At 43.2% G+C, this 12,547-nt stretch overlaps 1 protein-coding gene across 1 annotated transcript in view; it reads right to left on the bottom strand.

The window, feature by feature from the left end:
* FLT3 (fms related receptor tyrosine kinase 3) overlaps positions 1-12,547 on the bottom strand; it is a 66,920-nt gene that overhangs the window by 16,650 nt on the left and 37,723 nt on the right. Inside the window, exons 10-17 of the mRNA XM_045868528.3 lie at positions 8,146-8,249; positions 7,263-7,371; positions 6,810-6,988; positions 5,899-6,005; positions 5,680-5,812; positions 5,486-5,590; positions 1,411-1,521; positions 360-513 (exon numbers count right to left, since the gene is read on the bottom strand). Coding sequence (XP_045724484.3) covers positions 360-513; positions 1,411-1,521; positions 5,486-5,590; positions 5,680-5,812; positions 5,899-6,005; positions 6,810-6,988; positions 7,263-7,371; positions 8,146-8,249 — 1,002 coding nt within the window. The remainder of the gene's footprint in view (positions 1-359; positions 514-1,410; positions 1,522-5,485; positions 5,591-5,679; positions 5,813-5,898; positions 6,006-6,809; positions 6,989-7,262; positions 7,372-8,145; positions 8,250-12,547) is intronic.

Genomic DNA, 12,547 nt, shown 5'->3' with positions numbered 1-12,547 from the left:
CGCCTGGGTGGCTCAGATGGTTGAGCGTCTGCCTTCGGCTCAGGTCGTGATCCCAGGGTCCTGGGATCAAGCCCGCGTCGGGCTCCTGGCTCAGTGGGGAGCCTGCTTCTCCCTCTCCCTCTGCCTCTCTCCCTGCTCATGCTCTCTCTCTCTCTCTCTGTATCTCTGTGTCTCAAATGAATAAATAAAATCTTTAAAAAAAAAAAAAAGATAAGTGACCTTTCTAGATCTTAGAGCCCATAGACCACACAATGCTGGACTCTGGCTTTCAGAGACCCGCCAGTGTGGGGTGTTTAACCATCATACGGGGGCTGTGTTCTGTAACGTATCATTGTGAAACCCTGGCCCACTTCTCTTACCTGGAGTTTGGGTGTGATTGGAAAGTGGGGTAAAAACTGAAATTGTGTTCCTTGAAAATCTCTGTCCATGTCCTGTGAAATTTTTCTCTTTTATTTCTCAGATAGTTGAGAAGATCACCATAACAACAATATTCAAAAATCAAGTAAATTGGTCCTGAAATAGAATTTTCATTATAGGTATACAAATTCCAAATAATTCTCTCAGATGTCTGTGTGGCAGACGACATCATCTACGAGAACCTACTTTTGCCCTGACTTGGGGAGAGTACAACTTTTTCTGATTTTATCTCTTCTTATACTTTAAACTCAATTTTGGCTTTTGGCTCTAACTCCTTTGGAAAGCAGTCTCTTTCTGCTTTCCATTTGGGCCCTTGTTGTCCATTGCCTCACCAATAACCCCCAGCCACTTGGATTCTCCAGTTTGCAACTAACCAGGAGTAATATGCCAACTGCGTTGTGAGCACTTGGCAAATCTATGCCCATCTGTTGTTTGCCTGAGGAGGGAGATACAGGTCACGAGCAGCCTCCTAGATCTATTTGCTCTTGTTCTCTTCTTTCTTGACCCCGTCCCAGAAGGAATGACCCGCGAGCACGTCTTTCCGGTACTTCTAGGCAGAAGTGAATCAGAGCGCATGCTCCACTGAGTGCTGGGAAAATGAAGTTTGAAATCCCGCCTTCGCTGTGCCTTATTCGAAGCAGCCCAAACTGGGCAATGGCCAAGCTCTGCGGCCATTGTCCCCACTGCATGGAGGCCAGCTTCACAGGCTGGGGAGAAGCTCCCTCTGAGCAGGTAGAATGAGATACCACCACAAAGTGTACCTGCAGTGCTGTTGTTGTTTTTAAGCAGGTTAGAATTATGTGGCATATCCCGGTCCAGAGAGGCATTCTCTACACTGACCCATCTGATTTCGGAGTGCTCACTGTCTTAACTCTGCTCGGGTTTGAGGGCCCGTGCTATGACTGAGGAAAGAGGAAAAATTGAGGACAAATGTCCTCTTTGTCTTCTGGCTAAAATATTTTTGATGAGATGTTTTTAGCAGGAATTGATTACCTGACAGCGTGCATGCCCCCAGCAGATTCACGATATTCTCGTGGTTTCCCAGGTGAGTCATCATTTTGAGTTCGGACATGAGAGCCTCTCTTTCAGAACTGTCTGCCTTTTCTGTCAATGGAAAAGCATAAAAAAATATAAAACTGAAGCAAAATAGGTATTTTAGATCGTTTAATAAATTAAAACTTTCTTCAGTTCAGAGCAGATTTGCATGAAAATTTTAAAATGCATAAAATAATTCATGAATTTTGAATAATAATATCTTGTGTTTAAGACAGAATTTCAACGATTGCAGTATAAAAGTTTAGTCTGATAATGTGCCTTTCTACTGGACATTCCTCTACTTACCAAAATAAAAATCTTTATATTGATCCTCAAAAAACAAAATAAAACAAAACAAAATGCATGATTTTTCCTCCTTGGTAGAAGTTAATAAATATACTGAAGGGAAAAACATAACTTTTTTTTTGACTCTTGGATTTGTTGGACACAGAGAGACAAGATAGGAATGTTAGCAAGGTTGGCTCCAGCCTATGGTCCTCAGATTTAAAATCTTAAATTTGTCAATGGGTCCAATGGTGAGAAGGTCAAAGAGACCAATTCCCACTAACCAAGTTCTCAAGAGACTCACTAATTGATCATGAGAAACATAACTGCAGAATAGGCTAGAATGTATCCATTGGCTAATGCATTCTCTCCCTGAAGATAAGTCTAGATAGCTTGGCAAATTGTACTCATAATCTTGCTTAGATGCATAGCATGACGGTAGTTATTGATAAATTCAAAGGTCTCATGTCACGGAGAGTGAGGTGCCCAGGTGATTGGGGCACTCCAGCCCAGGAGGGTGCTGGAGCCCTAGGCACCAGGCACCCTCTCCTCTGTTAATGTATTCTTTCTTACAGACATAGTAATTTTTCTTTACATTCAATGAAGATTTGATTTGATATTTCCAGGTGTCATTATTTTGTCTTGGAAGACACCTAGCCTTTATGCTAACTTTTTCAGATCACTGATGCCATCTATTTTGATTTAGTGAGCTCTTGGGCATATCCTTTCTACCAACATCTTGGCATGGGAGTGAGATTCTTCACCGTGAGCACTATGACCCACTAATATGGGTCATGTCTTCTGCTGTTTCATGTTTTATAGGGGTCCATGGCTTTCAAATGTCCATGTCTTGTTCCTCACAACCCAGTAATATATTTTATGGTGTACTTAACTTTTTCAAAGCACTTTCATTACCTGACTTTCATTTATTCTTACCCATTCTTTCACTGAACAAGTATTTATTGAATGTCTACAGTGTATGAGGCAATGTGCCAAGCAATGGGGCTGAAAGATAGACAAGACACAGCCCTTGTCTTCCTGGAGTTTAGAGTCTCCTGGAAAAGGAAGACAAGTAGATAAACAATTAGAACCTAGTGTGATAAATGCAAAGTGGCAAATGAATGGAGCGGGTGCTGTGGGGTCACACAAGAGGGACACCTAACCTAGCCGTGGGGAGGTATGGAAGGGAACGCCAAATGCATGTGCTGAGACCTGAGGAAAAATAAGAGTTCACCAGGTGAATTTACAGTGGGGAGGGAGGGAGAACATTCTGTACTGAAGTAATAGATTGGGCAAAGATCAAAATACAGAAAACACAGTAAACAGATACAACCCTTGTCCTCGTGAGGCTTACAGACTAATGTGGCAGATGAGACATGAATAGGATAATTAAGCAAATATGTCCCTAAAACTGCAATAAATTGCATGGGAAAGAAGCCTACGGAGAGCTAAGCAGAGCATACGGCACGGAACTTGATCTCTTCTGCGGTGTGAGAGAAGGCTTTCCTGGGGGAAGTGATATTTGTGCTGAGATCTAAAGGAGGAGTGGGAGAGAACTGCATGAAAGGGGAAGGGTGAGCAGAGGGATGGGTCTGTACAAAGGCCCTGGGATGGGAGGGAGCATGGTGTTCTGGAGGAACTGAAAGAAGGCCAGTGTGCTGAGTGCGAGACGGGAAGGTGGGCAGCCCGATCGCGCAGGGCTGTGGACACTACTTCGGGAGTGATCAAAAGCACCTGGCAACATTAAGTAGGAAAATGATCCGCTTTGCCTTTCATTGTCGTCACTTGGGGCTTCAATATAGAGAATCCTAAAGGAGGTAAGAGTGCATAAGGATCCCTGCCTGGAAGGCTACTGCAGCCGTTCGTTCAGGAGAGATAGATTCGGACTAGAGATGAGGAGAGGATGGATTCAAGGAACACCAAGCAGGGAACCTGACAGGGATGGCTTGCAGGGGGCTGGAATGAAGGCGGTTTCTGGTTCACCTGACTGTGGGGAATGTGGCGAGTCACTGGTACTCGTAACCAATCACAGACAGGGAGCGTTGTTGGAGGGCCAGGGTTGGAGGAGTTCAGTCTGAATTAGGGAAACTTTGGAGATACCCAAGCATTTGGACATAACCTGAGGCTCGGAAGGGAGGCACAACTGTGAGAACCATTGGTACACGGGACGAAGGCATGGGTGTTGTTGGCATAGCCTGTGGAGAGCGTGTGGAGTGAAAAGGGAAGGAGGCCCAGGAGCAAGCCTTCAGGAACCCCACATAAAAAGCCGGGTAGAAGATGAGGAGCCAGCAGAGGACTGTGAAGCAGGCAGAGAGGCAGGAGGAAAAACAAAAGAATATGGTGACCTGGAAACCAGAGGAAGAAAGGGTTTAAAGGAGAAAACAGTCAATGGTGCCAATCTATGCTGAAAAGTCAAGCAGCATGAAGACTAAAAGATGCCCACTAGACTTGGTTTGTTGGAGGTTGCTGATCCCCTGAGCAAAAGCCAACTGGGGCGCTCTGGCTGAGTGAGTGATGCTAAGGGGAGGGATGGCGGTGGAGGCTAGGTGGGAGGTAATGAAGCCACGAGTGGGAAGTGAGAATACAGAGGGCTTCAATTTGTTCTTCTACCCAGGGTCTGTGTCAAAATGTGAGAAACAACATTTGCCTGTAGTAACAGTACCCCCTAATACTGAAGCTGAAAACACTCAACAAAACCAGAAGAGGAAGAAGAGATGGAGTTTTGCGTTCATGACTTGTATTTTATATTCACGACTTGGTCGACCCGAACCTCAACTCAGTCCCCTTTTAACCTTGAAGCATGGCAAGCAGCAACCATAAAAATGATGGAAAAGAGTAAACGAGGAGGCAGGAGACCATGCTTCCCATTTTTGTGCATCATTGTGGACATCATTGCACTTGTACTTTTTTTTTTTTTTAAGATTTTACTTATGGGCGCCTGGGTGGCTCAGTCGGTTAAGCGACTGCCTTCGGCTCAGGTCATGATCCTGGAGTCCCGGGATCGAGTCCCGCATCGGGCTCCTTGCTCAGCAGGGGGTCTGCTTCTCCCTCTGACCCTCCCCCCTCTCATGTGCTCTCTCTCATTCTCTCTCTCACAAATAAATAAATAAAATCTTTAAAAAAAAAAAAAAAAAAAAAAAAAAAAAAAAAAAAGATTTTACTTATTTGGGGTGCCTGCATGGCTCAGTCAGTTGAGCGTCTGCCTTCGGCTCGGGTCATGATCCCAGGGTCCTGGGATTGAGCCCCACGTCTGGCTCCCTGCTCAGCGGAGAGCCTGCTTCTCCCTCTCCCTCTGCCTGCCACTCTGCCTACTTGTTCTTTCTCTCTGTCAAATAAATAAATAAATCTTTAAAAAAAAAAAGATTTTAGGGTGCCTGGGTGGCTCAGTCGTTAAGCGTCTGCCTTCGGCTCAGGTCATGATCCCAGGGTCCTGGGATCGAGTCCTGCATCGGGCTCCCTGCTCGGCAGGAAGCCTGCTTCTCCCTCTCCCACTCCCCCCTGCTTGTGTTCCTGCTCTCGCTATCTCTCTCTCTGTCAAATAAATAAATAAAAATCTTAAATAAATAAATAAAAAGATTTTATTTATTTGAGAGAGAGAGAGACAGAGATAGCCACAGAGAGCACAAGCAGGGAGGAGAGGGAGAAGCAGGGTCCCTGCCGAGCAGGAAGCCCCACGCTGGGATCACGACCTGAGCCAAAGGCAGACACTTAACCGACTGAGCCACCCAGGCGCCCCGCTTTACTGTACCTTTCAGCATTTTGACTGCCACCTGGATTGAGACTCCAGTTTTACTGATTCCGTAAGCTGTTGCATTCATCACTTTTCCGAAAGCACCTGATCCCAGCACCTTCCCTGCAAGACAAATGGTGAGTGAGGGCATGTTAGAGGTTTTCCAATAGAAAGCAAATGCTACAGAAACACTGGGACTATTCAATTCTTACCAAATTCTAAATTTTCTCTTGGAAACTCCCATTTGAGATCATATTCATATTCTCTGAAATCAACGTAGAAGTACTCGTTTTCCAAAGAGCCGGTCACATGTACCATTTGCAACTGGCTCTCATACCTAAATTGCTTCAGAGATGAAATAATGGGCCAATTAGCAACAGGCAGGCCCTTAGAAATGGGAAACAGGGATGAATTTTCACCTTTGCTTTTACCTTTTTGTACTTGTGACAAATGAGCATGGTTAGAACAGCAATGAAGGGAAGACAAAGCCCGACTGTTGCATAGAAGGAGATGTTGTCTTGGATGAAAGGGAAGGGCCCTGCAAGGCAAGAGTGTCACCGAGCAATGAACCTGTGTTCCTGGTTGATGGAGTAGAATCTTATTATCGTCTCTCACCTCCCATTTGAGAAACCATCATTTGCAGTCCTTACAAGCACTTGACAGATACTCATCTCCCCACAGAAAATCAGGCAATGTTCATCTAAAGGACAAGTTCCCTTTCTAGAACATTTTGAATGATTTTGACCCCATTTTTACAAATCACTTCCTAGGGTTATACAAATGACACCTAGTTAATACCATGGGATATATAAGTCAGATTAAAAAAAAAAAGAATTCTGTGCTCTCCCGATGAAGGTATCATATGAATGGGAAGTTAGTTTTGGGATGCTGGTGATTCTCAACTCTCAGTGTAGGCGGGCAGGTTTCAGGCTTGTTTAAATTAGGAGGGTTCTAAAAAAACAAACTCAAAAGTATAAAACAGCAGGCTAAAGGAACAGAAGGAGATCAACCAAGAGGTAAAATGGTAGGGACTCCAATTACTAAATCAGTTTCTCTGGAGTTAAATCTTTCGGTAGAAACTTCCTGTTCTTGGGGTTTATGGTTCTACCTTCATCACTGTAACGCGTGAGTCACACTCACGTAGGGAGAAGTCATTCTGCCCCTGAATTACAAAATAGCATATGTTCAGTGGGGATTCTTGCTTGACTCAAAAAGCCTTCTTGTCTCACACACCGAACCTATGTGCTCTGGTGAAATTCCCCAAATAAAAGCCAACGACAGGGATGGCCTTCTAGTGGGGAATTCCTGGAGGTGGTACATTACAATAGCGACTGCTGTCTACCTGACGAGTTTAAAAGGATTGTTTCACAAGATGTGCCAAGGGAATTGTAGGCACAGCACTTCACCAGGAATCCCTTCACGGCTTCACTCATGTTAAGGGTGCTGCTTGATATCCACTGTCCGAACATTTTTCTGTTGGCCTTTTTATTCCAAATTCCTTCTGTGATTTCCTCTGTGCAGCTGAAAAGAAATGGCAGACAGAGAAGTTAGGCAGGTGGGGCTGTCGTCAGGTTAGAAGTTAGGGTTGGTCTCGGGAGGTTGGAAAGGAATTTCGCTGTTAAAAGTTATCAGAAACTCTCTGTGACCGTTGAGAATTATGGTTGACTCAGAAGGCAAACATTTTAAATACTTCATCATTTCTTCTTAAAGTGTATTCATGAGAAAGAGTCAATATGTCAGAGAGAGAGTGAGTTCTATGTTCTTCCAACACAAGAGACACCAATGTCTTCCTTACTTGGAAGACTTGTCGGAACACTTCTTCCAGGTCCAAGATGGTAAGGGGTAGCCATCAGAGGAACACGAAGCCTGACTTGCTGATGTCTTGGCTAGCACCTGAGGTTTCCCTGTAGAGAATAACACATAAAATAAGCTCCTGTGGTATGGGACTTTCCAGAAACGGCTTCAGCGTTCGCTTCATCGAGGCTGCCTGTCCACTCCAAGCTGTTTGCGCCTTGGTGAGGGTGTCTCATATGCAGGATGACTCAAGCCCTCTGGTTATTCCCTTTCTGCCCCTTGTATGGAATTTCCTGTCCAGGCAACCCTACCACCCATCTGCGGAACACTACTTTTCCACTGCCAGGCCCCTCCTGTAGAGAGCAGAGGCGTGCAAATCTATTACCTCCAAGAATCAAATTGATTCTTGGCTTCAGAAGAAACACCTACAAAAAGTCCAACGAAATGTACTCTCATCTTTTTATATCTTCTTCTTTTAAAGAAACAGAAATTACTAAGACAAACAAATGGCAGGTAATGTGACTTTTAGCTCTTCCTTAACATGACCTTTCAAAGTACCAAAGTCAATGAGACACTACACTAAAGTGCGCTCAGAGAGGACATGGAAGAAGTATCTTAGCTTCAAAGGATGAAGTATCTTAGCTTCAAAGGATGAACACAGAAAGAGGTATCTATCTATCTATATCTATTGATCGATTGATCAATAGATACATCTATATATAAATAAAGCCAGTAGATTTGAAGTAAAATTTCAACATACTTCAGCATATAAAAATAGCTTATAGCATCCCTTCTAAGCCATTGCTTAGCTCTTTCTGGTCATAGTTAATACATAATGAAGGAGTTATAAAATGAAAATGAAATTTCTTGATAATTTAACTTACTTCTTATGTTCAGCGTGAACATTTTTGTGAATTCGGCATCATCATTTTCTGCATGGAATATATATTCTCCTGGCTGGTGTTTATGGTTGCAAAACTTAGATATGCTGTTTGAAAAAGAATTAAAGATACACTTAGCCAGATTCTTATAGGAGATGCTGAAATGAATGTCAGCATGCATAGGAGTCTTCCTTGAGACGCTGACTCCCTAAAGTCCAGTAGGCAAAAGGGTGTCTGTGTGCTAAGCCCTTGTTAATCTAAGTGTGGTGTGGTCCACAGCCAGGTAACATCAGCATTGGCATTATCTAGGAGCTTGTTTGAAATACAAAATTTCAGGTCCCACCCCAAACCTTCTGACTGAGAGTCTGCATTTTAAGATGATCTCCACGTGATTCATATGCACATCAAAGGTTGAGAAGCACTCCTCTAGGCTGGGGTTCCTAAGAGAGACAAGAAGATTCCTGCCCCTAGTGTTCTATATATCCTGGACTTGTCTGACTTCCCAGATATATGGAAGAACCTCTTATAGGGACAGGAGCCCATAATCCCCCTGCTTCCTAAAAGGATGGCTCTCTGACATTGGTCCAATGCAGGACCTATAACCAACTCTTGACTTTTGTAGCAATTAATAGTGATGAGGGCTCAAATCCACTGAGTTTGTACAGAAATCTTTAGGTGGTTTCAGCACGCTCTAGTATCTACTTGGAGTGCTCATCAACCACTCAATACATTTGGACATGGATAACTTGATATTGCACATTAGCCACCATGCCTACCAGGTATATAGGATGCTGAATGTTATAGCAGGATACTGGATAGTGTAGGGGAGATGGGGGATCAAAGAGCTGTTGAATATGCCTTTATGCATTGAAGAAATAGGAAAAAATATTCCCTTAAAACAGAATAAGGAAATCTAAGGCTTGTTCAGAAGATATTTAATTAGGCTACCTCTATATAACCTATTAACAGTAAAATATGTGTGTGTGTGTGTATATATAAAACATATATATATAAAACATATATAAATAAAATATATATAAATAAAACATATTGCCAGGGTAGAAGTGTGAATAGGAGAACACGGGGTGTGGAAACCAGACTTAAACTAGGAGCTATGTAGAATGCAAAGACCTACAAAATATGGCTCCTGTCCTCAAAGATATCATAAACCAGGTGGGTGGACAAAACTTCCCTAGGTAGAATTAAACTAAAGGCCAATAGAAGATCAAAGAAGGCAGAGGAGGCCAATATAGATGAGAAACGTTCAGAGGTCTGCACAGAAGCAGGACTTGAGCTAGCTCTTTGCAGATGAGTTGGTTTTAAGGAGAGGGCAAAAGCAAAGCATCCAAGGGGGAGGCAAGGGCATTCTAGTGCGGCCACATGGAGAGGAGGGGGCAGCACAAGCTGAGATGTGGGAGAAAAGGCTGAACGGGTAGGGTGGGACCAAGTGATCAGGGACCATGAGAAACAAGCCTCATTATTCAAAACTCATGGGGAAATCAGGAAGATGCTGTAGACTCCTGGTCAGGAAAGGAATATCATGAGCAGCATTGTAGTTTAGACTGATGGCAGGAGGAAAAGTTCACTGGAGAGAAGTCTGGAGGCAGTTGCTGTAACACAGGAATTCATTCATTCGTTCATTCATTCATTCATTCATTCATTCTACTATCAATGGTAGAATCTACTCACTGGAGGAATCAGGGATACAACAGTGAGGTACAAGAGGTAAGTTTCTGTTCTCACAGAATTTTCGCGTTGGTGGTGAAGGTAGACGAGCAGTTCCAGTAGAGTGTGGGAAGTCTGATGAGAGCAGAAGTAAAAGTTCAGATTTGAGAATTCAGAGCATGCAAAAACAAGTGCTGTCTAAGGTAGGGAAAATGGGAAAGGATTGGAAAGAGCAAACCCAAGAGGTACCAGGAAAAAAGAACTAGCCCGTGCTGTGCTGGATATGGAAGAGGGAGAAAGCAAAATCCCTGTTGATCTCTAAGACTCAACACCCACATCAAGCAACTGACTGATAGAGCAGCTTTGGAGCCCATGTTTATTCGACACCAGTGTTCTGTGCCCTTAACTCCAAAGCTAAAGGGTAATTCTGACTTTGTATAGTGAGAAGGGAATGTATTTCTCTGACCTATCAAAGTGAGCATTTAACAAGTTTTTTGTTTGCCCTGTTTGATTTGTTCGCCCTGTTAACGTCAAGAAGGCTGACGTATAAAGTGGAATTTCTTATCCTGACCTACTGGACAACAAGGAAACGGTTGCTGAAGTCGCAGTAATGGAAAGATGGGGGAGTGCACCATTATAACACTAGGGAGAAAAGCAAATGTAGCTACTTGTGATTCCCAGACTTTAGGAAGGCAGAGTTTAAGTGGCCCAAGAAGGGACAGATGTGTGCTTCTAAAAGGGAAAACGTTAATTCCCAATGGACAATAGTCAAAGACCCTATAAAGAAAGAAGAAAGGAGATTAAAAAGAAGCCAGTGTGGCTGGCCAGGCACCCCGCCTAAAGCACCAATCAATTGGATTGAAGAAAAAACTACCCATACAGTTAGTGATTATCATGCAGACCAAAGCAAAATGTTTTGTAAACTTTTTCCCTCCTAAGTCTTTTGTGCTATCTTAATGGAGTATGATTTGCCATGGGGTAGACGAGAGAGCATCTGAAATGTTCTCACTCTTCCAGGTAGGAAATGGGTCACCTAAGTAACCTGAACACAAAACCAAATTTTAGACTGCTTGGGCCCCCCTCCTAGCCCTTTGATGACAGTTAAACCCTATCAAGAGCAACAACTGTGTCACTGAACCTCCTCTGGGAATTCCAAGGGGACTAACCAACGAGGTGATCAGGAGATTGAAAGCTTCCTCTTTCCCCTTAGGGTTTTTCTAAAAAACGGCCAGCTGGCATGAGACAGGAGATCAGGACGTTGGAGTTTACAGTGAAACAGTATCTTGGTGACTAAGCTGACGGGACTGCAGGTGGCTTTCCACAGCACCGAGCGCTATCCATCCGATCAGGAAGCCAGCGATTCTGTCTCCCGCAGACTGTACCTGCGGCGGGGCTGGGGGAACACGGCCAGGCTGAAGTTGAATCTGGTCTGTTCCAACTTCTGCCCCAAGTTAAAGATAGTCAGGAGGTGGGAGGAAGGTGCTGATGATTTCATGTGACTCTATATAATAATACCCTGCTCGTTTTTATTTTATTTCAGGGGAGTCAGCAAGCCTGGAGCAATAGAACCATTAAGCACTGAGTAGCAAAGCATTGCATGGTACAGCTCATCAGGAGGCACACTTTATTTTTAAATAACCAACGAAAATGCTTGCATTGCTTGCATTTTTGTTTTCTTGCACACTGGGTTTGGGGCTTCTACACTTTTGAAATGACTTGGTGTCCAGAGCCAGTATAGTGAGGTGGTCAAAAATGTAGGCTCTGAATCCTAGGTTGGTGGAATCCCAACTCTGCCATTGCCCAGTGGTGTGACCTTGGGCAAGTCACTTGACCTCTCTGTAGCTGGTTCGTCTGTAAAATGAAGACAGTAGTAGTATTCACCTCATATGGCTGTGGGAGAACACTGTATTAAATTTTTATTAAGTAGTTTTCTATGATGTGTCTGTAATGGTGCCCAGTTCCTATACTGAACACAATATATGTGTTAGATTATCATTACCAGAAGGCTTATTAAGTCCAGTAATCATTTTGAACATAAAAGAAATTTAGAAACTTTACCGTGGGACATACTCTAAGTGAGAAAATCACATTAAAACAGAAAGATGCAAAGAAAAAAAAAACCCTAAAGTAAATGCCCATCAACAGGAGTCAGTTAAAATAAAATGGTCTAAAAAGCAGAATACTATGCAGCCATTAAGATGATAATGTAAATAGGGTAAGATATAATATACTTAATTAGTACCATGGAGAGATGCTCACGATATACTTTAAATAAAAAAATCAGGTTACAAATGGCAAAATTAATGTCATATTTGCATAAAAACCTGTATTTATATGTTCCTATCATGGTGATTACATAGAAAGAATCTGAAATACAATCTCTAGAGGTAGAGATATCGGTGTTATTTCTATTTTTTTAAAAGGCAATTTCAGAAAACAGAAGTAAAAGAAGGGTACTTCCATGTGGGCAAGTAACAGCCTGCTTCTATCTTTCAAAAAATGGAATTATGGGTATTAAACGAGGTAATCCACATAAAGGATGTGCACATTGTCTGGTATGTGTTCAGAGTTTAAAGAAGTTTCTTTTGCTCTCAGTGAGCGGGGTCTTTGGGAGAAAAGGAACAACCCTGTTGCCCCCAAACAGCAGCAGGGAAGGGGGGCAGGGTTTGCTGGGGGCTCTCGGTGCTTCACTGAACCCACACGACGTTTCCCTCCTTTCTATATGCATTCAAGGCCCATC

The sequence above is a fragment of the Mirounga angustirostris genome, unplaced genomic scaffold (genome assembly GCF_029215605.1).
Source record: "Mirounga angustirostris isolate CCGP_5_RB_7025 unplaced genomic scaffold, mMirAng1.0.hap1 SCAF_3, whole genome shotgun sequence".
Lineage (NCBI taxonomy): Eukaryota > Metazoa > Chordata > Mammalia > Carnivora > Phocidae > Mirounga > Mirounga angustirostris.
Note: the sequence above shows the minus strand (reverse complement) of the source record. Positions and strands in the feature narration are given on the sequence as shown.